General features: G+C 36.9%; 1 protein-coding gene across 4 annotated transcripts; it reads right to left on the reverse strand.

The window, feature by feature from the left end:
• Positions 1-1,462: 1,462 nt before the first annotated feature.
• On the reverse strand, positions 1,463-15,953 carry max (myc associated factor X). 4 transcript variants are annotated; one of them, XM_006632440.3, is made up of 5 exons: positions 15,787-15,953; positions 15,490-15,516; positions 6,276-6,383; positions 3,610-3,733; positions 1,463-2,775 (listed from the first exon to the last, which is right to left on the reverse strand). In XM_006632440.3, exons 1-5 carry the CDS (start codon positions 15,820-15,822, stop codon positions 2,594-2,596), a joined length of 477 nt encoding a protein of 158 aa, XP_006632503.1. In that variant the 5' UTR covers positions 15,823-15,953; the 3' UTR covers positions 1,463-2,593. The 4 variants fall into 4 exon arrangements, with proteins under 4 accessions (XP_006632503.1, XP_015206330.1, XP_006632504.1 ...); XM_015350844.1 differs by having other exon boundaries at positions 3,610-3,748; positions 15,787-15,952; XM_006632441.3 differs by lacking the exon at positions 15,490-15,516 and having other exon boundaries at positions 15,787-15,952.
• Positions 15,954-23,733: the final 7,780 nt, after the last annotated feature.

Below are 23,733 nucleotides of genomic sequence, written 5' to 3' on the forward strand. Positions count from 1 at the left end.
ATTCTGTATGTGCAGAACTTTTAAGCTAAAAATCTAGCACCTTCTAAACCATGAGGATTTAGTTTTGGTTTGTATCCATTTCCTGCAGAAAATTTAAGGGCCCAAAGCTATAAATTATTTTTAATGAAGGACCAGTTTCACAATTTCCAATTCTATTTAAGAAGTATTTTCCACACTGTGGTCTTGAAAACAGAGACTATGATATAACATTTTGATTTAACACAAGAAGGAACTGGATAAACCCTTAGCTCCTCAAATCATGCCGACTTTCCCGTTTAGTAAATCCCTCTTAGTGCCTCAAAGGTCCTGCAGTGGCCAAAAAGCCTAATATACAGTAGATCAGTTTCACACAAAAATAAGGTTCATACTAATACAGATCTAAGGAATAAAAACTTGTAATGCTAAGAAACAAGAATAAGAAGTTAATTCCACACCAGCATATAGAAAACATTTTTGCTGTCGAACCTTTTTTAGGTGTAATGGTGGCAAAGAAGGGGCACAAGAATATAAAGCAAAAGAAAGCATGTAAGAATGGACACAACAGGTGTGAAAGTATCAAAACAAGTGGAACTCTGGGGGACAAGATGTGAAAAGTTGAAATTCATAAATGAATGAAGAGAACATGCATAAAGAAGTAATTTAACATTAAGAGCTAGTGAAAAGTGTTATCCACGTTTAAGGATTCAGCATACAAACCGTGCCATTTGTGCCTGGATCTAACTACTTGCTAAAAACATGTTCATCTGCATTCTCAGTAAGGATGTTGAAGGGAAATCTGGTTTCATTTTAGTTTACACTACACACAGTTTACAATTAATTATGTCATTATAATAAGCTATACTCTAAAGGAGCTCTAAAAGGCCCCAGAGAAATGCACAGATGATTCAATGGGCATGATGCATCAGTTTAATACCTCTCCTTTTTATAGCAGGGCAAGTATAGATGTTTTATAACCCAGGATGCCATTTCACAATGTCCAAACTGCCCAGTTGACTGGTATTATGGAACATAATCCAATTATATAATATCAGTGACATAATACATTCTGAAATGGGGAAATTTGGATTATGTTGGTAAAGTTTACAGACTTTAAAAATGAAATACAAATATTTGTGGCAAAGCTTATATATCAGGTACAGACATATTATGGCTCTACAAAAAATAAATTGGAAAGGTGTTAAGTTATCGCATGCTGTCATAGCACGTACACTAAAACACAAATGGAGAATGTAGCTACAAGACAAGCGACAAGGCTACACTGCCATTTGCAGTTCTTCCCAATTTGTCAGTGGCAGTGTTTCAAATTTTGACCTTTTAATTACAAGTTCCAATTGCCAAACTCAAGCTGCAGTTTCTCTTGGCATTTAATAAGAAGCACGAAATTTACAAAATAAATGTAATACACAGGAGTCATATAGAATCATCCCCTCACTGCCCAAAGACCACCAAACACACCAGCACATAAGGATAAAATAGTTTTATTTATAGTCTCATAGTAAAGGTAGGCCTCAACTTGCAAGACAATTGTTGGCAGTATGTACAACATACCTGTAATTTCCATGGAATGGAATCAAACATGAACAAAGATCTATTTAGTACACTCTAAGTCCTATCGAAAAAAAAGGAAAAAGACATACATATACACATCCCCTAGACAGACAAAACGCTTCTAGAGGCAGTCTTGTTTGTAGAATTTAAATCAGCAACATTAATAGGAGTTTACAGTGTAATGCACAACACACTGACATGGACAATTTTTTTCTTCAATAAAAAGGTATCTACCTTCAACTGCATTGATGAAACATTCAATAACTATTATATATCTGGGAGAACTATATGTAGCATTTCAGTAACTTCCCATGGTTTCATGAGAATAATGTAAAATACAAAACTTGTGAACCTGTGAAGAAAGATTCCAAATGATGACCTTGAAATCGGTTAGCCTATGACATATACCACAATCTAATTGTTTAACTAGCTCAAGCTAAGGGACAAAGTACAATTTAAGCCGCTTTGGAAGTCATTAAATACATCACTTTCAATATAGGGCTTTTTTAAAAAACATTTTTAAATGTAGTCTGATAACCATCTATGGGTCCAGTGGTGGGCTGCTCATTTTTAAAGTAACTTTGTATTTAGTGGAAAAGTACAAATATTAAAAAAAGGTCAACCGCGCCATGACAATTATTAGAGTATGTGTAAATTTCACAACGCTTTACCTCCTAACAGGTTCATACATATTATCAAAAAGTAGTATTTTGTTTTTGCTTTATTTGAAGCTGTACATCGGTCTCCCTGGGATGCTGCTACGACTACCGTGAGGATATAAAAGCATCAAGTCCATAATAGCAAAGCTGCCACACTTGGGTCGAATAGTTGTTGCTGCTGAGAAATGAGTGCTGTATCGTCAGAAAGAGGGAGAAGGAAAAGAAAAACTGAAAGCCCCCTGCTCCCTGCTCCCTCCCTCACCACCACACACCTGTGGGCTTTTGTCCCTCTCCTGAGCCAGCGTGAAGGGCTGAAAGACAAACTGAAAACGGGAAGTACAAGAGAGTCTCTAGTAAAAGCACACCAGTTTCTTTCTGTGTTGCGCTTAGTTGGCATCAACGCGTGGCTTCTTCCTTCTCCCGTCCGACTCGGAATCCGAGCTGGAGTCGGAGCCGCCGTCGAAGGCCGACACGGCGCTGCCTTTCGGGTTGGTGTACAAGCTGCTGTCCGACGACGAATAGCTGGCCTGGAGCTGCGTGTTCCCCTTTGCCTTCTCCAGTGCACGAACTGTGTGAAACAAAATCAAAAACGAGCAGCTTTCAGGAGATGTTTTCATAACAGCTCATTTGGAAGAATAGAGAATCAACTAGTTTACCTTTTACACCTTGTTCAAAGTAGACCGCATGCAACAGTGACTTCATATAAGGAACTTGGTTCTAATACTGCTCATGTCACTGTATCGTGTATATCACTAATTTCATTTCTGTGTTTTTCTCACTTTTTACCCAGCTCAACATAAAACAGGTTAAAAAATAGGTCTAGATTCCATTTAGGAAAGGTATTCATTGTTCTTTGAATACTGGGTGTTTTCTTCATCATTATAACTTTTAAATACATTTGTGATTACACTAGATCTTCATTTTCTTTAAAAGAACAATGTTAGATGTCTCAATAAACTGGCAAAAATTGTTGGTAAAATGCACGTTAAATAAGATCTAGGTTTAGTGATCTGCATCACCTGTAAATGCGGATCAGCGGATTGATGAGGAAAATACAACAGATGGTCATGACATTAAAAGAAAAAAGCCAAAAGGCCCGTATAAAGGATGCCACTTAAAAAATTCAGCAGAGTAAACAAAGAATATTAATCAATCGAAATTACAAAAGAAACGTTTTAAAATCCATGTCTTTCTGAAACCATACATTTGTTTCTTTTGCTGCTCTGCATTTTTTTTTATTTTTTAATATAGCAATGTATATGAAAAGAGAAAATGTGTGTTTCAACATCAGTCAACATCCAAGCTCGAGGGGGAAAATAAAACTGGCAAGGGAAGTTAGGTCGGTCACAGAGATCAACGCATCCTGCTACCTGCAATGCGCAGCAGCTCTGCACTCCCTCACCTTGTTGCTCCAGCAGAGCGTTTTGCCTCTTCAGGTCGTCGATGTCTTGCTGGTGTGTATGGTTTTTCCGTCTCATGTACTGGATATACTCTGTGGCTTTGTCTAGGATTTGAGCTCGGGATGCCTGTTTGATAGATTGCTGTCAGCAACAAGTTATAAACTAAAACACACAACGCAGGGTTATATTTTCCTTAGCTCATTACTACAAAATAACTTATTTCATAGGCCACTCTTACAATAACTATAACATGTTTAGGACATTTAGACATTTCCCTCCTCTTAGAGACATGTGTAACAGTTCCGTTCAAGGAAATAACCAGCTTACTGCTGTTCAGGAGATAATTATATGTTACACCATTCTGAGCCTCTTTACCTAAGGTTGCAGTCTCAAATTAAGGAACAAAGTAGATTTCATATTCATTCTAGCTTTATGAAGCTGTGGTTTATCAGCAGAAAGACATGCCTTTTCACTCTTATCAGAACAATTTATTTAAAAACAATGTTGCTGATTTTCAGCTAACTGCTGTCTTCAACAGAAGAAAAGGCTTTATGAATGAAATGTTCTGAAAGAAAATCCTAACAAAAGGGTAGTTAATGCTAGTTCTGGCACTCGGCCAGACAAAATCCAAAACAATTCAGGTTTAGTCACTACTGTACTGTATGAGATAAAAGGGCAAGTATCTTTAAAGACTGTCACTTTAAAGAACTTTAATCTGATTAACATTTTTAAATGTTTTTTCTACTGCTGCCCAGCATTTTTTAAAATACTTAATTGCAAGCCATGAACATATATAATGCATTTCATAATATAAAAAAATGGGACAGTCCAAATTAAAATACTCATTCATTACTTAAAACTATTTCCAAATATTTGTACAACTTTGTTAAATGTGAATCATGCAACTGTATTTATAAAATGACACATATAGTCCTTGTCCCATCTTACCTTTAAAAGTGGACCCATTGGTTGTAGCTGGCACAGTTTAGGTTAAGTGCCATCTAAATACCTCTGTCTTTAATCTGAAACTGGTTTCAATCTCGCACTCTGTTGTCAAAAGGAGAATTTTCTACAGTGCAAACTCATTTTTAAACTGAGTTTGTCACACACTGTAACTCAAACTGATACACTGAAATAAAGAGTGTTAATATCATACAGCAGAACATAAATTCCATTAGAACATATTATAAAACCATACATTTTCAAGATGTACTTTGTCAACTTAGATTGAAAAACAGGAATGTAAAACTGAATTCCTTGAAGCTTTCATTCATTCATCACCATTCCTCTTACTATTCAGCCTTCTACTTTTTCTTGATGGGTCTTAATCCAGCAGATAAACTCTGCTACCTGTAGTTCAGTCAGATAAATGTTTAAATATTGCCCTGGTCCATAGTCTTAAGTGTGCATACATGAAGAAACCAATGACAGTGTAGTGTAATATACCTTGAGACTCTTAATAGGAGTTCTCAAATTCCAAAGAGACCCCTTAATAAGTTCAAAAACTGTAATAAAAATATGGTACGAGTATCTTTAATAATGTCTTATCTATTTTATGTGAGGAAATGGCAATGTCTAAGGCCTGTGAAAATGGTATTTTCTCCCTGGCAGGCTTTAACAACTTTAATAATGAAGTGAGCAATGCAGGGTTAGGAGGGTGTGAAACCACCATTTCAGTGGAAATTCCTTTATTGCCGTCTTTTTACAGTGAGCACAGCACAAATATACTGCTTCACTTGTTGAAAGGAAAAGGGTTAAAATTAAAAGAGCTACATACAGTAGCTATGTTAGAAATGTCTCAATGTATGCATCACCTTGAATAAACAGTTATTTGTTTATTGCAACAATACAAGTGGTTAGATTAACCCAATAAGTCTTCCAATACTTGATTCTCTCATTTTTAGGTTGTGCAGCAAAACTAATGTGTTCCTAAGACCAGAACTCTGTTAAATGGTTAAATGATTTTTTCCCCCAAAGGTATAACAATTCACTAAGCCTAACAATTCTAACTTCAACAGATATTAAATATTAATATTTAATTATATTAGAGGTTTTCAAGGCCCTCTTTAAACACCTGTCTAAAGGAGTGATATCAATGATAAGATAATGTTTTTATGTTTAACAGTCATATAGCGATTCACAGTTCTAGCTATTGCTGCACTCAACCACAAAGTTTAAAAACATTTAAGTAGTAATGACTGGTTACCAGAAAGTTACAAGTACCTTAAAGGTACACAAAGTTGGAAATTAATTTTACAAATCCAGGAATGTTTGCTAGTACCATTTTTGTGATGTAAAGTAAAAAAAAAAATCTAATTCCTGTGAGAGAACAAGAAGAATTTATAGATGGTCTTAAAGCACAAAACTTCCAATTCCTTAAAATCAACCAAACAGAAATGTTACTAATGGAGGCAATGAAACCTTGTTGTTTTAATTGGGAACCAAATTTACAAAGGGATCAGCACGAACTGCCCTCTTCTTAATTGAAATGCTGTTATAGCTCTTCTTTTCCAGAAAGTGCACTACAGTTTTCAGGTGAACACAGCATGCTTTTCCTTTATAAAAATGGTGGTGGGGGCAGTAATCATAAAAATGTGCTGTACTCACAAACATTCCTGGTTTTACAGTGTACAAAATAATGGATCAGTAGTCCTGCCACTGTACTAACCTTTTCCCCTTGCAAAGCAGGCACAGAGTCTCGTAAACTGTGAAAGCTGTCTTTGATGTGGTCCCTACGTTTGCGCTCCAGCGCATTATGGTGTGCCCGTTTGTCTGCCTGAAATGAAAATGTTACATTTATTACAACCCTGTAAAATTAAAGAATTACTGAAGCCACAAAATGTGTCAAAGTACCTGGAGGGTTCCAGTTTGTGATAATGGATTTTGCTTTAATGGCCAATGGCCAATTACATAAAGCCTGCAAACAGATTTTCCTTCCAATACTCCTGCATGCATCAGACTCCACTTTGACGCATATCTGATCAGATCAAATGAAATGATCAAAATTCTCCACAATTCTTTATTTCACAGTTAATATTACAGAACCTTTCTTTTTGATTTGGAACCTAATATATCCTTTTAAATCAGAAAATAAAAAGAAAAAGCACTGACACAATTATTGACACCCCAGACTCAATATTTGGTAGCACAGCCTTTGGTCAAAATAACTGCAATCAAGTGCTTCCTGTAGCCATCGATGAGCTTCCGGCACTTCTGTATTGGCAGTTTGGCCCACTCTTCTTGTGCCAACTGCTCCAGTTCTCCCAGATTTGAAGGGTGTCTTCTCCCGACTGCTTTTTACAGATCTCTCCACAGGTTTTCAATGGGTTTTAGATCTGGACACATTGCTGGCCACTTCAGAACAGTCCAGCATTTTGTCTTGAACCATCCCTGGGTGCTTTCTGAAGTGTTTGGGATCGTTGTCGTGCCGGAAGACCCATGACCTTCGACAGATACCCAGCTGTCTGACACTGGGTATGACATCGCACTCCAAAATGCCTTGGTATTCTCCTGATTTCATGATGCTACACACATGTTCAAGGCACCCATTGCCAGTGGCAGCAAAGCAAACCCAAACCATCACAGACCCTTCTCCATGTTTTAATGTAGGGAAGGTGTTCTTTTCTTTGAAGGCTTCATTTTGTTTTCTGTAAACATAGATCGTGTGCTTTACCAAAAAGCTAATTTGGTCTCCTCTGTCTACAGGACATTCTCCCAGAAGGATTTTGGCATGTTCAGGTGTTTTGGCAAATTACAGTTGGGCTTTCTTATGTCTCTCTCTCAGCAGTGGGGTCCTCCTGGGTCTCATACCATATAGCCTCCTTTCATTGAGTTGGTGATGGTGCGAGTTGAAACTATCATACTTTGTGACTGAAGGTCAGCTTGAATCTGTGTAGTAGTTGATCGAGGTGCTTTCTCCATCATTCGAACAATCCTTCACTGCAATCTTTGATCAAGTTTTCTCTTGCAGCCATGTCCTGGAAGGTTTGCCATGGTCCTTGGACTTCTTCATAACATTACATACAGTGGAAACAAGAACATCAAGATCTCTGGAGATGGACTTGTAGCCTTGAGATTGTCCAAGCTTGGCTACAATCTTGTGTCTGTCCTCCTCGGACAATTCTTTGGTTTTCTTTCTTTTCTCCATGCTCATTGTGGTACACACAATGACACAAAACAGGAGAATAAGTCCTTCGCTATATTCAAACTCGTTGAATGAGTGATTTTTATATTGCAGGCACATGCAACTCACCACAGATGAGTTCAATTCCAAGGTTAAGGAGAATCACCTGCTTGAAATCTAATTATCTCCAACTACTTGTAGAAGGTGCCAATAATACTGTCTGGGCCATTTCAGGATTTCCTGTGGAATAAGCTAAAATGTAGTAAATTATTCAGCTTTTTTATTTTGTTTCACTGCAAACCAAAGAAATACATATGTGGAGAATAAAAATACAATATTTTTGGCCACAACTGTGCAATACGTAAAGACCATATATGAGAAAGAAAAAATTAAAGTGTGACAAAGCAATGTATCATGGCTGCTCCATGCCAAGCAGGTGGACCGTAACAGGAAACAGGAAAAACAGTGACTTATATTTAAACAGATTATGAGTGTTATTATGTTATGAGTGCAAGAGAGACAGCATGTGATACATGGGGAAGGGCTATGTGATTTAGTTCATACTGTAACTGGGAGGGCTAGAATGATTCTGGCCAAACTTGTCAAACTGCTTTATAATGAAAAAGGCAACTTAGAGTTTAATAATCATCCTCTAGTAGAAACAAATGTTAAGGAGTTAGAAACGTTTTCCTTGGAGCCCTCTTATAAATGCAATTTTCACAGAATCTTAACACAAAATAACCACATACAGGTTAGGTAAGAAAAATTAAAATCACATTTCAACTGTTTCTACAGCATCAGTAAAAAAACTAAACTTGTTAAAAACATCCCCCAGTACAGAATAGCAAGACACCCTCCAATAATAAAAACTCAGTATAACTGTTCACTTGCCTGAGAGAATCACACGTACCCAAGCTATCATACATGCAAACCAATGCAACGTAGAAAGGTGTATTTTAGGACGCAGATACCCATTCACCCCTAAGGTTTCACAAGAATTATGGAACAGAAATGCATATTAACCAACATCATCATTGTCCATTTTCTACTCACATGAATCTGGTGGACCTCACCAATGTAAAGCGCATGTAAAAAACTTAGAAAAGCAGAAGACAGCCCTTTTATCTTCACTCTTGCTTTTCACCTGGTAAACAAATTCAGACTTTGCTGTTCAGAAATAGGTATTTTACACATTCCAACTAAGCCTTTCGCACCTCAAACCCATCTTGACTCTCAACAGGTTTATCCTTCAACCCAGACCGCCAATCTATGTGCCCTGTAAGTACAATCACAGTGGGACAAAGTAGCATTGCAAACCGAGTATTTGGCTGTAATTAACTGTGCACCGAGCAGTTTGCTTCAAAGTAGAATTATGTTGACTTTCTCGGGAACTAGACAGAACTTTTTCTTAAATCTGTCAAAATTTCAACCACTAGACAGTTTTTGGGAAGGAATATACCAATAATCCTACATGTTAACTCCCTCAGGACAACTAATAAAAAAAGAATCCCCCAATTATAAAACTGTAAACATTTTTTTCCTTTCTGAAATAGCTACTTCTCTGCTGTAGTTCAGGATTACTGTTCATAGCATGAAAGACAGCTCTAAAGTCCCACGTTCCGTTTTATTCAGGACAGTCTGAATAGATTCTGTTCAACAGGACAAAAACGATCCATATCTGAATATTTAAAATGTAATTACAAACAGCTTTTCAGCAAATAATTGTATTCAACAAGGTTTCGAATTCTCACTACTTCTGGTCCAACTTCATCATCATCACCTTGAGGTTAAGGGCACAACTTAACTGTAGTGAATGCCAGCTGTTGATAAATGAAAAACAGCTGCTTTGAGCAAAGGTTTACAAGTGGCCCACCTATCACTTTACACAAGTCATGTTTGCTTTATTTTTACCACCTGGGGTGCACTGGTATCCCAATACACTAGAGCTATACCAGGGTGGAGGCTGATGCAGTGTACAAAGGCTTAATAAAATGGTTACAAAAGAATAGATGTAAAGTGTAAAATGCTCTGTGCATGGGCAAGAGAAGTAAAACTCACACCAGCTGCTCCAATTGTTCCAGGCCATTTACATGAGCATGAGAATATCTACAAACTATACATTCCACTGACAGCCATCCTATTGAAGTCATCATAGTTAAAAAGCAGACAAGTCAGTTACCCAGAATCATTCATTTTTACAGTCCGATTCACATTTCAAAGCTGAAACATGGGGCTCTCATCTATAAATGTAGAGTCTTAGACAACATGCTCTCAGAACCTGTCTTCAAACAACACGGATGGATCCTCAACAAACTGCAGTGAGATTGAAAAAATACAAATTCATCCATCACGACAGAACTGTAACAAAGTACAACTTTAAAAAGCAGAGCTTTTGCACCTTTGACGCAGATGCATGCCATTTAAGTATGTCAATCATGGAAAAAAGCACCATCAGAACAGGATCTGTCATTAGTTAATTGTAAGAACTGTACTATAGGAAGTGTTGCTTAGCGATAGAACAAAGTTGGCTAAGAACCTGTCTGTGGACATTAAAAATCCAGTTCTTCTCTCTGCAGAACATGAGACACCTGTCTTGCTGTTCAGGACATTTCAAAGGAAGTCTGCCTACGTCCACTCCATCTATCACCACATCTGTCCACTGTCTTCCTCGCTAGGTCATGAGTATTGGCCGTATGATACTACTACACTACAGGTTAATTAAAACAGCTTCATGACAAATACCTGTAGCTGTTAGGTTCTCAGCTAATTTTCATACAGGAGTCAGGAGAGTAAGCTAAGATTCCTGCTCTTCTCTGATTTAGGTTCTCAATTTCAAGTCCTTAGTAGTTTTAAGTCTTGCAACATCTTCGGTTGCATAATTCAGAAGTATTTCAAATGGTTTCTGATAATACCTGAAAAAAAAAAAGTATTATTCCACAGAGATGAAAATCTCTTCCTACAGAATAGATGGTTTCCATGATTGAAAATGCTGTTGCAGGAGGAGACTTTTCCTTATTTCCATCTTGATCAACAAGGTTTTGATAAAAACTGACAAAACACCAGTATTCTAAAAAAAATAGGGACATTTTAGTAAAGCTCATTAGCTTTTTGGTGGTGCAAAATATTGTTCCACTATTAGCAAAATGGTTTTGAAGATCATATTCTAAAATAATTGAAATCCAAATAGTTCGAGAACAACAGATTCAGTCAAGTAATGGAACTTTATTCCACAACTTCGGGAGGCAAGTTCTGGAAAATGGAGGAGGGGCTGACATTTTTCCATTTTGTTACTGAGGACTAGTTTTTATAACAAAATATTCCTTTGACAAAAACGTAGCAAACTTTTCAAAATATTACAGAATTAAAATATTACTATCGAACACTTTCATCAGCCATATAAGCCATATAAAACTCACTTCACATTTCAAACATTTTATGGTTCATTGCCTGCTAATTTTACAAGGCTCAGATGCGATTGTAATAATGACAATGCCGCAACAGAACATACCGCCTTGTTATTCTTTTAATATTTTTTCAAAAAGTATGGAAAGAACGTGAAATAACAGTATTCTTAATAGGTCGGAAGGAATGTCATTTTGAACTCATTAATCATCACATCTCCCACTGTGGCTTATTAAACATATTTCATGACTCAGAAATAAAATGCATGTCACAAGAACAACACTTGAATGTATGGTATTTCCTCAAAACAGCACAAGAAAAACTTTCATTTATGTAAAGTACTAGCCAGAAGTTTTTAAGAAATTCTTTATACAATTTGTTTGAAAGCAACTACCATGGTTTTCAAAATTAGACTTAAAATTCTACATTTTAACCCAGAAATTAGATCAAATTCCAAGATAACCACCAACTGCAAATTGCAAGCCCATTACTTTGTTTAGTTTCCATCAGGTAGAATCAACATTTCAGAAAACTGGATTATACCGACTACTCCACATGTCATTTGAGAACTGAAAATACAGAGCAGTATTTACCACTAGTTTTCCTCACAAAGTAATGAAATCATTTTTAAATGTACTGACGCATTCTAATGACTAATATTCCAAATTTTGACTAATATCCAAATGTACAAAAATGTGTAATTCACTGCAATTCCCTTTGAAGATGGAGGCAGGCATTTGCATGCAAAATAGTAGCTCAAAGCTATATATATGCACAGAAACATTTTATATAAGGATATACAACAGCTTTTAGCAGATTACCACAAGGAGTGTACTAAGCAATAGTACCAAGGGTTTACAGAATAGTAAACTGTAAGCAACAAAACCTCATTATACATCTCGGTTGTGCTCATATTGCAAAATAAGATCTCAGGATCTCACAATGTTTTGTGGTGCCTGCTCTCCGCTGCAGAGAGGAAATCCCTTTTTGCTTCACATCACATTCTTTTCAATCTAATTTAACATATGGTAAGCTGTGTTTGAGGCAACACTTTGAATTAACACAAAATATAAAAAGGTTATGAATGAACAGAGGTCAAGAAGCAATGATAACTGCTACTAACCTGTTACAAAACAAATCCAAAAGTGCCATTCTTTTTGGGGACGATCAAAGGAACTACCGTATTTCAAATGACCATAAGGTGCCTGTTACTGAACTGGCACAAATTAACCTGAGAAACCCACTGCATGCAAGTTAAGCAACGCCATATGATGGGCAGTGTGTAAAAACTATTTCTATCCCCTTTTTGTAATATCATTCTACAGCATCTTTCCGCTGCACTGAAAGTCCAGCCTTACAATTCAATCTATGGTTTACACAGAAATCCATTTTATTATTTTAAAAAAATACCGCAGGAGTACTGCTGAGAACACTATTTAAAAAGTTCCAAACAGCTTGTTTTTCAGTAATGGTATGAATGATCAAATTAACTAACCTGAATTAAATTTAAAACTACACAGCAACTGTGAATTATTTGACTAGTATGACTAATAAATGTAAACCATACTAACAGAGCCCAGATTCCATTGGGAATGTTTTGCGTTAATTTTTTTTTTTACTGGGTGTATAGCTCACTGACTTTAACCACTTGGTTTCACTGTTGTTTAAGACTGAGTCACAATCACAAGGCAACAAAATGTTTAACAAGACTTTGGGGTCTTCATAAACCTTTATCAAGGATTACTGCCTTAGGGGAGTCCTGACTCAAGGTCACCAAAGTCCTTGCCAAAAGGAACAGCAGTTATCTCTTGGAAATCTGTTGGAAATATGATGTGGTAGTGACCTGAATAACCTCATTTCACAGACACAACTCTTTATTCCATATGATTGATACCTTGGCTTAACATTTAGCTAACTAATCAATAGGTCCAACATTCCCTTGGGTCAACACCTTCCTCCAATGTTTCTAGACCACTATAATGGTTTTAACATTTCTACTTTTGTCAGTGTGACCACTTTCCTTTATGACTGCAGCACCTGTAGCAATTATATTCCACGATTACTCTTTAACCTGAATCTACTGAATTGATAAATCCTGATTCACATGGACAAATATATCTTGAGAAGGGGCGTTTGAAGGGCATACTAACTTTATTCCATCGTTATGTTCATATTTAATGCTTAATATCAAGGTCTTCAAAATATACTTAAACAAAATCACGTTATGAACTTCTGTATCCTTACGAGTCAGGTAACTGTTCTGAACTTGGGTCTGGTTGCTAGACAAAGCTGTCTCCTAACAATTCCATCGGCTAGAGTAAAACAATTTTTTTTTTACTATATTCTACCATTCTAGTTCCTGAAGTTCCATATTAGGTTAGGTGCCTCAATTCCACAACTTTTCTGTCACATTTCTTAGTTTAACTCATTCATTTTTGGCCCTTTTCTCCTAATCTGCCTTTTTTGAGCAGCTACCTTCCACATTTAGTTACTATACTACCAAATACAATCATCCTTTAACAACTTAAGTACCTATTACAGAACTACAGTGCTTTCATGAATCTATATAATTGCACTTACTGCTTGCATTTAATTAATTTCTTTGTTGAACCCAATAGTAATTCAGATTTCCTTTAAAAACCTCTTAATAAAAGAATCAGAATCAGAAGAATGTCTATTTAACAGGACAACTCAAGGGGTACGTGAATGAGGACTCTCCAATGCTTTTATTTTCACATGCTGACCCTCAATCAACTTGAGAGTGAATCCCTAAATGAGCACTCTGTGCATAAGTTTTAAACTATTTGGTTTATAGGTGAACAAATACCAAATCACATTTCCTTGAGAGAAATGGTAAAGCAGACTACATCACAACAATGGAATAATAAGTTTTTTTAATGTCATTTAGAAAATCAAATTGTAGCCTTATTCTATTCTAAAATATACCTTAGAATGTGACACAATCTAAGGCATAATAAGCAAAGCAGGCTTTATATAGTATTTTAAAATGTATAATAACACTAATTCTGAATTTAAGATTTTTTTATCGTTTCACAAAAAACATAAGCAGAGACCGGAAGAGCAACTTGTTATGTGTATTTTTACTATCGTTTTCAGTGTGTAATTGTGTTCTTGAATTTACAGAGTTAGTGCTAACCATATCCTCTCTTTTCCTATTAAGTGTATTACGCATGCGTTTTATGCCATTTAAAAAACACTTGTAAATAAAATGCACTGACAGAATGGAAGAGGGAACGTGCAAATGTAAACTGTAGGTACACAAAATGGCACGAACAGACTGCAATGTAATCCCCGGTCTTTTAAAGACAAATCGTAGTACACCGATTTAAACATCAAAGTGACTGCACAGACACGTCAAATAATACAACAGCAACCGATCGTTTATTGCGCCGTCAATGTGAAACGGTGTTGAACACCAACGCAACTGAAGCACCTTTAACTTGCCCTGAACACCTTGTATTTCTGCTGGCCACTTCGTTTTTTTATGCCTATCATCTTTAATATTTTTTTTGCTGAAGGTTAAATATCCTCTATTAATCCCCTCCAAAGATCGTAACCTGCATTCCAATTAAGCACTATTTAAAGCAGTATCTACCGGTGCACCGAGATAATGGATTGCTAAACCGAGTATTTAAATTCAAGCAGAAAAAAAGGTATTCCCTAAGAAAATATTTAATTATACGTTGTCGATCTCTTCGGTATGTGCAGCTTAACTATTCCATTAAAGCAGGAAACGTAGCTGCTGAACAGTAGCCTGATGTGCTTTTCGGGTTTTGAAAACAGCCTAATCTGATCTTCACGAAACGAAATGTTATGGTCGGTTCCTACTCATCGAAGCACAGGCAGATCCAGTTCAATCTGTGTATCTGACCTTTTTCCTTCTGATGTTTAAAGCGATCTTGAGCCAAAAACGGTGAAGAAACAGGCAATTTTCGTCTAGGCTAAAAATGGTACGCGCTGTGTCTTGTGGGTTGGGGATTACCCTTTGATGCGTAGAAAAATATTTCACTGTAAATTGGAGTTAAGCAAAACGGGCGTTAAGCAAAACAACGTGAGTTTTTATTTCTACGTCGTTGATTCAAACTCTTCTACGTTTTATTTTTTCATAGGCTTGTGCGGTGGCCTAGTAGGAGTAGCTGTACAACAAGGATGGTTCTCTAATCAGGCTGCTCTTCCGTCACCGATGTAGGTGTCCCCTGCAATTCAGGATCGCTGTCTCTACAGCCAACTCCTCTTTTCCTCTTACCCACCCGGAAATTATACTGAAATGTCAATGCAGTAGCAATTTTCATTTTAAAAAGTCTAAGCGTGATAAAACGTTCCGTATATTACGCACCACAGAGTGAAATCTCGGTGATTCTTCCTGTAAAAAAAACAAAACAGAAAAGTACAATTGTATAATTGTGAGTTAAGTGATAGCTTTAACTCCTACATATGTTGCTTGTATGTAAAAATAGACTCCTTTTTCGATATGCTTTAAAGCCGAAACCGCGGAACGTCTCATTCAGTACTGCTAGTCTCTTCCTAGAACTCTACCAACCAGCAGTCCGACAGCAGCTCAAAATTCAGAAAAACACAAGGCGTTTTAATTCTAAATATTTAATATTCTTCGAAATATCTATCTTCCACTTACGTCACTATCGACCTCGATGTCATCGTTGTCGCTCATTCTTCGATAAAATATTTGATCTAATTAAGAAAAAGCTAAAAAAAATAAAATCAAGTACAAACCGAAACGAACAAACAAGCGAATCTCACTGCAGGGACGAAACGAGATCAACGGACTCTCCACACGTGACTCGCCTACACACGGACATTTACACACCGTGACACGCATGTGCGACAGCGCTTGGAATGCTGGGAAATGTGTTTTTCGAATAACAAAGCCTCTTTCCGTAATACACAAACATTACTTACTGGACTACATGACCCATACTCCCCGCAAATGGGCGCTTCCAAGGGACGTAAAACATGGACTTACCTTTGCAGAAGGCGAGTGGGATGTGTAGTTTACTCAAAAAAATGAAATCGAGGGGCCATGATAGAGACACGTGGATGGCCATTTGCAAGCCAAGTTCTAGCTTGCTTGTCAAAATGCTGTGGGTGATGGCGGTCGTCCATTAGTAACGTGTTGCATAATACTTTTTGTTGATAATTATAGTGCTATTGCTGTCATCCATTCAAGACAGCTTACCTGATACTATGTGTAAGTCATATTTGGGGAAGTCCCAAATATATATATATATTTTTTTGTGGGTTATAATTCACATGATTGTAGATGGGCATCTAAATATGCCTGTGAAATAAATTATATTATTTAAAATTATAATTTCTAAAATTACATATAAGTTAGATTTTCATTGTAGGTGGGAACATGACTTGTTGGAATTAAATACAGAAATTTCTATCTTGAAAAAGTGACAGAATAAAACAAAGGGTAAGAGGAGTATTGAAATCTCTTGGCACCAGAGAATACACTGGACATAAAATGGCATCAGATGCACTCCATAATAAAGTGAAAGGAAATGACAATATATAAAGAAGGGCATGAGATCAATTATGCTGGCCTTTACCCCATCATGGCCTCCTAATAATCCCCCTCTATGAATTGGCTACATTACTCTGCTCTCCTCCCCACTGATAGCTGATGTGTGGTGAGCGTTCTGGCGCACTATGGCTGCCGTCGCATCATCCAGGTGGATGCTGCACATTGGTGGTGGTGGAGGGGAGTCCCCATTACCTGTAAAGCGCTTTGAGTGGAGTGTCCAGAAAAGCGCTATATAAGTGTAAGCAATTATTATTATTAATTATTATTATTATTAATTAGAAGTAGAAAACCCACCTGCCCACGCATTTTAAAACCAACAGGCCTTTGCTGGGGATTTGTACACTGTATGAACAGGAGGCTTCTAGCAAAAAAAGGTTGCCATCAAAGTAATGCTTTGGAACTTGCATACAGTCACATATATTGAATCTGGATCTGATCCAAGCCAGTGTTTAAAAACAACAGCAACAACAATAATAATAATAAAAATAAATGCCATTACTTTCAGCTTTTTAAATTTTGTAGGACAACTTCTCAGTCCTCGAAATCAAACTCCAGTGTCAGGCAAAAAGCAAGAACATACATTTTAAATATTAAAATAAAGTGGTGCTGGACCAGGAAGAGCAAATCGTACTGTATATAAAAGGGATCTAGGTGTTTATTATGGCTCATCACTTTTTCCAGCTAAACAGTACAAGGGACACTCCATTCAAAGCACTTTTACAGGTAACGGAGGCTCTTGTTCAACACCACCAATCTGTAGCGTCCACCTGGATGATGCGATAGCAGCCAGAGTGCACCAGTGCACTCACCACACATTAATTGGTAAAGACCAGGGGGAAATTTGGCCAGGGTGCCAGGGTAACACCACTACTCCTCTCAAGACACTCCCTGGGATTTTTAAGAGTCAGTTTTACGTTTTATGCAAACGAAAGTGCCTTTTTCCTGTATAGTGTCCCCCTGCTGGAGCATTAGGACCCAGACAGACTGCAGGGTGAATGTTCCCTAGCGGCCCCACTAACACCTCTTCCAGCTGCAAGCTTAGCTTTCCCAGGTACTGGCCAGGCTCACAGGTGCTTCACTTCAGGGGTTGCCAGTTGTGAGGTGCAGGGTGAAATAGCTATGGCTATGTTAAAATTATACAGTGCCTGTACCTCATCTGGAATATTGTGTGCAGTTTTGGTTAGCACGTCACAAGAAAGCCATTACAGCTCTAGAGGGCAACCAGACTAATCCCCTGTCAAAAGGGAATGCTGTACTGACAGATTAAGGGAAGTGAATGATTTTAGACTAGAACAGAGAAGATTATGAGGGGAATGGTTACAGTTAGTCAAAAACCTGAAAGTCATTCAACAAGTCAGCTCAGGGGACATCTTCAAGGTCATTGATGACAGAAAACACGAAGCAATTCACTACATAGAGAACGTGCTTTCAAGTCGTGATGTTGAAGCTGATTCAATAGGTTTCTTTAAGAGAGGGAGAAATAGAATTCTTAGATCATTAAGCTAAAAGTAACTGAAAGGACAAGATGGGCATCCTGTCATTTGTAAACTTTCAGTCACCTGTCTCTGTAAGATCATTCAGCCAGGCACTGAATTTCAAGCAAAGATTCAAACATGAAGATCACGGAGCTTTCAAATGAATTCAGAGATAGAGTTGCATTGAGGCACTGATCTGGAGAAGGGTATAACACAGTTCAAACACACTTAATTCTCTTTGAGGTTGGTGAGGTTAATCGTTAAGAAGTGGAAGGCAACCGGCTACCAAACCGAGCACCCGGGAAAGGAGGAAACATGTTTGTCTTGGTCACTCAACTTACTGGGCTAGCAAACTGAAAGAGAAAACATCTCAAATCCTGCATGGTGTTTTCAACAGCACCTAATTCATACTGCAAACATGTGGTAAAAGGCTTTGTAGTCAGACAAGAACGTTGTGGTCTAAACACAAAGTGTTAAATCTGGTGCAAACCCAACATAATGCATCACTCAGTCAAAACCATCCCTGCTGACAAGAATGGTGCTGGCAGCATTTTGTTATAGTTCTGCTTATCAACAGGGACTGGGAAGCTTATTGAGAGAGATGGGAATATAGATGGAGCAAAATGCTAGTAAACTTCAGAGGAAAACCTACTTCAGAGCCAAAAATTCGCCTTTCACCAGGACAATGATCCAAAACACAAGCCCAAAGCTACACTGGAGTGTCTTAAAAATAAGATTGTGAATGTTCTTGAGTGGCTCAGTCAAACACCTCACCTTTATCCTATCGAAAATCTGTGCAAAGACTTGAAAACTGCTGTCCATGAGCAATGCCCACACAACTTGAGACAGCTTTTAAAAATCTGCATAGAAGAATAGGCAAAACCTTAACTGAAACTGCAATATAATTATGACCTAATTCATGTGTACTGTATGGCATTTTGTGGATAATTTTGATTTAAGAACCTTATTCAAGGGTATAACATCAGCAGTGTCCAACACAAGATGTAATCCCTTGATACTTCAGTCCAGAGACCTAACCCTTCCTCCATGTTTCTTTCCGAATAAGAAGAATCAAGGGACAGGAACTAAAAATGACTGTAAACCTCTGTAATTAATTACTATTTCACTTATAATGGTTTTATGCTTAGCTTTTAAGAAAAAGGAGAATTTCTGTGTGTCTATCAATAAACATAAATGTGTTTCTTGTGGTAAATACCATCAGACTTGGGCTTCTTCAATAAATTAGAGCAAAATACTAAAAAAACAAATATTCCAAGAGATTTGTAGCTTGATAAGAAGATTATAGAGTAGATTGTAGGGGTGGAAGGTGGCATCAATAAAGCCCAGTGCAAATACACACAAAATCCTCTCAGTTAGCTGTGCAAAAATATATTATACTCCACCAGTTGTTTTTACAAAGTGAGAGTTTTGCAAAATAGTTATCCCAGCCCACTCATTTTTGGGTCTTTCAGTGCAAGCCAACTCACAAAGAGTTTCCAGAGGATTTCAAGACGAAAACAGTAGGGGCTTAATGATTCATCATGGCATCCCACTTTGTTATGTGATATGCAGTTTCACAGAATGAATATGTAATGCAATGCAGGTACTGTAATAACCATGTCTTCTACTTAAACATTTGATGCCCATACAGTGTGTTGTCTTCCTTTCACTTATCAAATGGATCACTGAGTTTCCAAAAAAGCTAAGCTTTTAAGCATTTGAAAAAAATTAAAAGCTCAAAGTGAGGGAGCATGAAACACTGACAGACAAATCTTTAATGAATGGACTAATGACTAATACACATTGTTAACTGGTCATAATCCCTTGAAGTAAATAAATAAACTTTGAAGGCAAGTTTGTTAAGGAGTATGTTATATATATATAACATATTTTGAGGGATAACTACAGTTTTATGTTTTCAGAACGATGATGTAAGATTTCCCTTAATGGTATAGCAGTTTCTCAAGAGTTTCAACACCCAACAACCCTCTGGAACGCCCTGTATCGTACTACTGATATTACTTGAACGAATAACATGAGATGTCTGGAGCTATGGATATTTTTCATATCCTTTTTCTTGTTTCTGTGTTAAGCATGCTTTTTCATTCTCTACCACAGAAAGCTCAATAGAATTTATAAAGTCATTTGTGTCATTTAGCAGAAGGTGTGAAATCACTATGACTGAATGCCGTGGGAGAGAAAACCTTTATTTCTTCCTTGAACAGCATGTACTGATTATTTCATCATATCTTCCTTGTGCATTGGCAACAGGCTGTGTCGGTCAATGTTGAAAGAAAGCTTCTGTGCTTCTGTGCATTTTGCCAAACAGCAAATGACAAGAAGAAAATACCAGCCTAGCCTCTAGTGTTTAAACTTTCATATTGTATATTTTGTTCCCTAATCACTGCCTACTCTATTTAAAAAAATGCCAGAATAGTACACATACGTACACCTCCGTGCAGCAATGCAACTCATGTATTTTTAGGTGTCATTGTTGTCAGACAACATTTTACTTTTATCCTTGACACATAGTTTTTCCATTTGCCTCAGCTTTCTTTTTTAACATGAAAGTAGAAAATGTGAAAGTGTTACATTTCTAGGAAGGAAACCACAGTGTTATGGATGAACAGGTTTATGTTTTAATAAATGTCTTCTGAAACCAGCAGTCATTCAAATAGCCTTATCTCCAAATCTCCCCAACATCAATTTCAGAGGTTTAATACTTAAAAAACAGAGACTAAACAATATTGCTGCTATTAATCATCACAGTGTTCTAAAATCCCATAAGCATTGATTTAGTATTTTCATTGTTGTTGCTGTTTTCAAAATCCCTTTGTTTCGTTCACCATGGTCTACTCGATGACACTGAGACCACTGTTTTACTCAGGTAAATCCAGTGACAAGGTCACTCCACCAAAGCTAGCTGTATTCTTCCTTTCTCCTAGTGCAAATGATGGAATTTCCATTAATTTTGGTAATATCCACTTTACGCCCATATTGCTTTTTATGAAATGAAAAGGTAGAAACCATGTATTGTCACAAACTTTATATAATTATGAGACCCCAGACGGCAGCCCTGTGTCCCCCCCACCATCACTGGTCTCTTTAGGTAGTGTAACATCTTCAGTATTTTTAAAGGCCCCCTATATTTCACCTGTGTTAAAAAACTGGTGGTTTTATAAATTAACTCTGGCTCAGTGGCACCAGCAGGCAATTCCACCATATAATTAAATAAATAAACAATTATTTCATCCTAATTCATTACATTAATTTTAATTAAATGAAAAATTGACATAACTTCTTCCAGTTTTCTGGTCTGATATAAGCATAACAAATGGATGGCAGTCTGAAGCAATCTAATATCTTTTATATTTAAAGAACAGCAGGACCAGCAAAAATGCATCCAAGCAACAGAATAGATATGGTAAAGGAGGAAAGAGCTCAAAAACTCTGAATTTGACTCAGATTTCTAAGTATCTCTATTTAATGAGACAATATTTGGATAAAAGGTTTAACATAACATAAACATTGCTCTATAGAATGTGGCATTTATGAACCCTACACTAGGCATTCTTCATAGTGTGAACAGTAGATCAAACTGAACAAATCCAAAAGGAGTATTAAGTATTTCAAACAAATATTTACTTGATGCAACAATTGATGACAAAGATTGCTAATACAGAGAATATTAGTCTACTGTGTTGTGTTAATTTATATAAGCACAAGTCAAACATCTTTTTGTGAATCAATGGACGCTTTCTTAAAATGTACATTTCCTTTATTAAGAAAATCAGTTCAGACAGCTTGTGTTTTTGAAAAACAGTGCAAATATTTACTTATAGGCTTATTTGCTGTTTGGGATCATCCATTAAGCTCAGGCTTTAATACCACAGTACAATACTATAGTTATCTGTGGTGCTATAGGCCAAAGAGTGTTAATCCAGGAATATTAGACAAACAATTGTAATCCTGTAAATCCTAAATGTTGTGGCAATGTCTGTCTGCTGTTGTTAAGATCTAATATTTAGTTTCTGATGTTGCTAGTCATGGACAGTATGCCATTAGTACATCTTTTGTTCTCACATCTTGAATGTCGCACTAACTTTCCACTCTGGTGTCAAACACAGTCCGGTTTTCAACTGGCAATGAACCTTGCAATAGGCTATGTGCAGAGCAGTTAATGGGAAGCTGATCAGAGGAACCTGTTGTGGCACCATGGAGACCACACCCTGGACACAGACATGGGCAGATTTCAGAACCCTAACAAGAATGCTTCTGACTGACAGGTGGAAAGGGCAGACCTGCTGGTTTTGGGGCCAGTTATGGATCTGAGAAGGTTTTGTTCCCATTGGCCACAGAAAGAAATAGAAAAAGCCAAAAGTTTGCTGTCAGGAACAGAAAAATTTATTTTTCAAACGTTCAAAATACAGATTCATAACTTAAAATTACCTCTCTTCAACAATGTGATTTCCGCATTGAGGTGAAAACCTTCCTTAAATATTCAGATAAAAATCAAAGAAAAAACATCTTTAAAGTGTTTAATTTTTAGTATAGTACAATGTGCTACGTGCTTATATCCTTTTATTGTCATTATCCTGTATTTGGCCTTATAGTGCTTAATACCTCCATGGTCTGAATGCTTGTATTGTCGTTACTGCCCCTCTTGAGTGAGTGTCAATTTAGTCTGCATACACAAGGGGGCGCTTGCACCCTGTGTGTTGCCTCTGCATTTATTTATTTTTTAATTCAGACACAGTAAGGGGACATATCACTCACATCACACTGGAGGAAAACACTCCATTTGCAAATATCCAAATACAACAATAACAATACAAACTCTACAGTATATTACTTAAGTATTATTTAAAAATAATCCCTATGTTTGTGTTTAAAATACAAAATAGCATAATATTCTGCATCTTTAACGGCACAATGTAAGTAAACGTTTTACGAAGAGTATCAAGAGCAGGAAAATATGTTCAACATTTCAATACTCCAAGTCGGAGCACAGTTTGTTTTCCTTGATTAATCATATGTTGCTGACCTGCATTTTAAAACACAAATGTTAAAAAGAAATTCTAACTGAAGAGCAGGAATTTATAAGAATTTTCATCTCTTCAACAAGGACCTTTAAGAAGATTGTACCTGTTTCTTGTTCATTTAAAACAAATATTGAAAATGGCTTCAAATCAGGACAATTGCTTTGTATTAATATAAAATTGTGTTTTAGAAATCTGTCTGGGAAGGAGTCTTCCTTGCATATAGCAAATTGCATATTTTTGGTGGATATTGTAGTAAATCTTGTGTTTTTGCGTGAGAGTCAGATGACCAACCTTTTCAGTCAGCTGTTAGTATGCAAGCCCTGGAGTGCACCACATATTCTTGTTCTCCTGTACTCCACATGAACCCAATGACCCTTCTGGATATCTGCTGAGATCTAGGTCAATTGCAACATGGAGGATTTCAAGGCAAAGTCTGCCATTTCTAGTCTGCAATGCCTCAAGATATTGGTGAAAACAACTCACCTGAATATCAGAGAAAAGGTACAATTGTACAC

This window comes from Lepisosteus oculatus, chromosome 8, assembly GCF_040954835.1.
Source record: "Lepisosteus oculatus isolate fLepOcu1 chromosome 8, fLepOcu1.hap2, whole genome shotgun sequence".
NCBI classification, from domain to species: domain Eukaryota; kingdom Metazoa; phylum Chordata; class Actinopteri; order Semionotiformes; family Lepisosteidae; genus Lepisosteus; species Lepisosteus oculatus.

Coding starts and splice junctions, on each gene's coding strand:
- max (XM_015350844.1), bottom strand. CDS start 15,822: ATGAGCGACAACGATGACATCGAGGTCGATAGTGAC. Junction 6,384..15,489: donor CACCGAGATTTCACTCTGTG/GTGCGTAATATA, acceptor TTTTCATTTCAG/GCAGACAAACGGGCACACCA. Junction 3,749..6,275: donor CTGCTTTGCAAGGGGAAAAG/GTTAGTACAGTG, acceptor TGTTGCTGACAG/CAATCTATCAAACAGGCATC.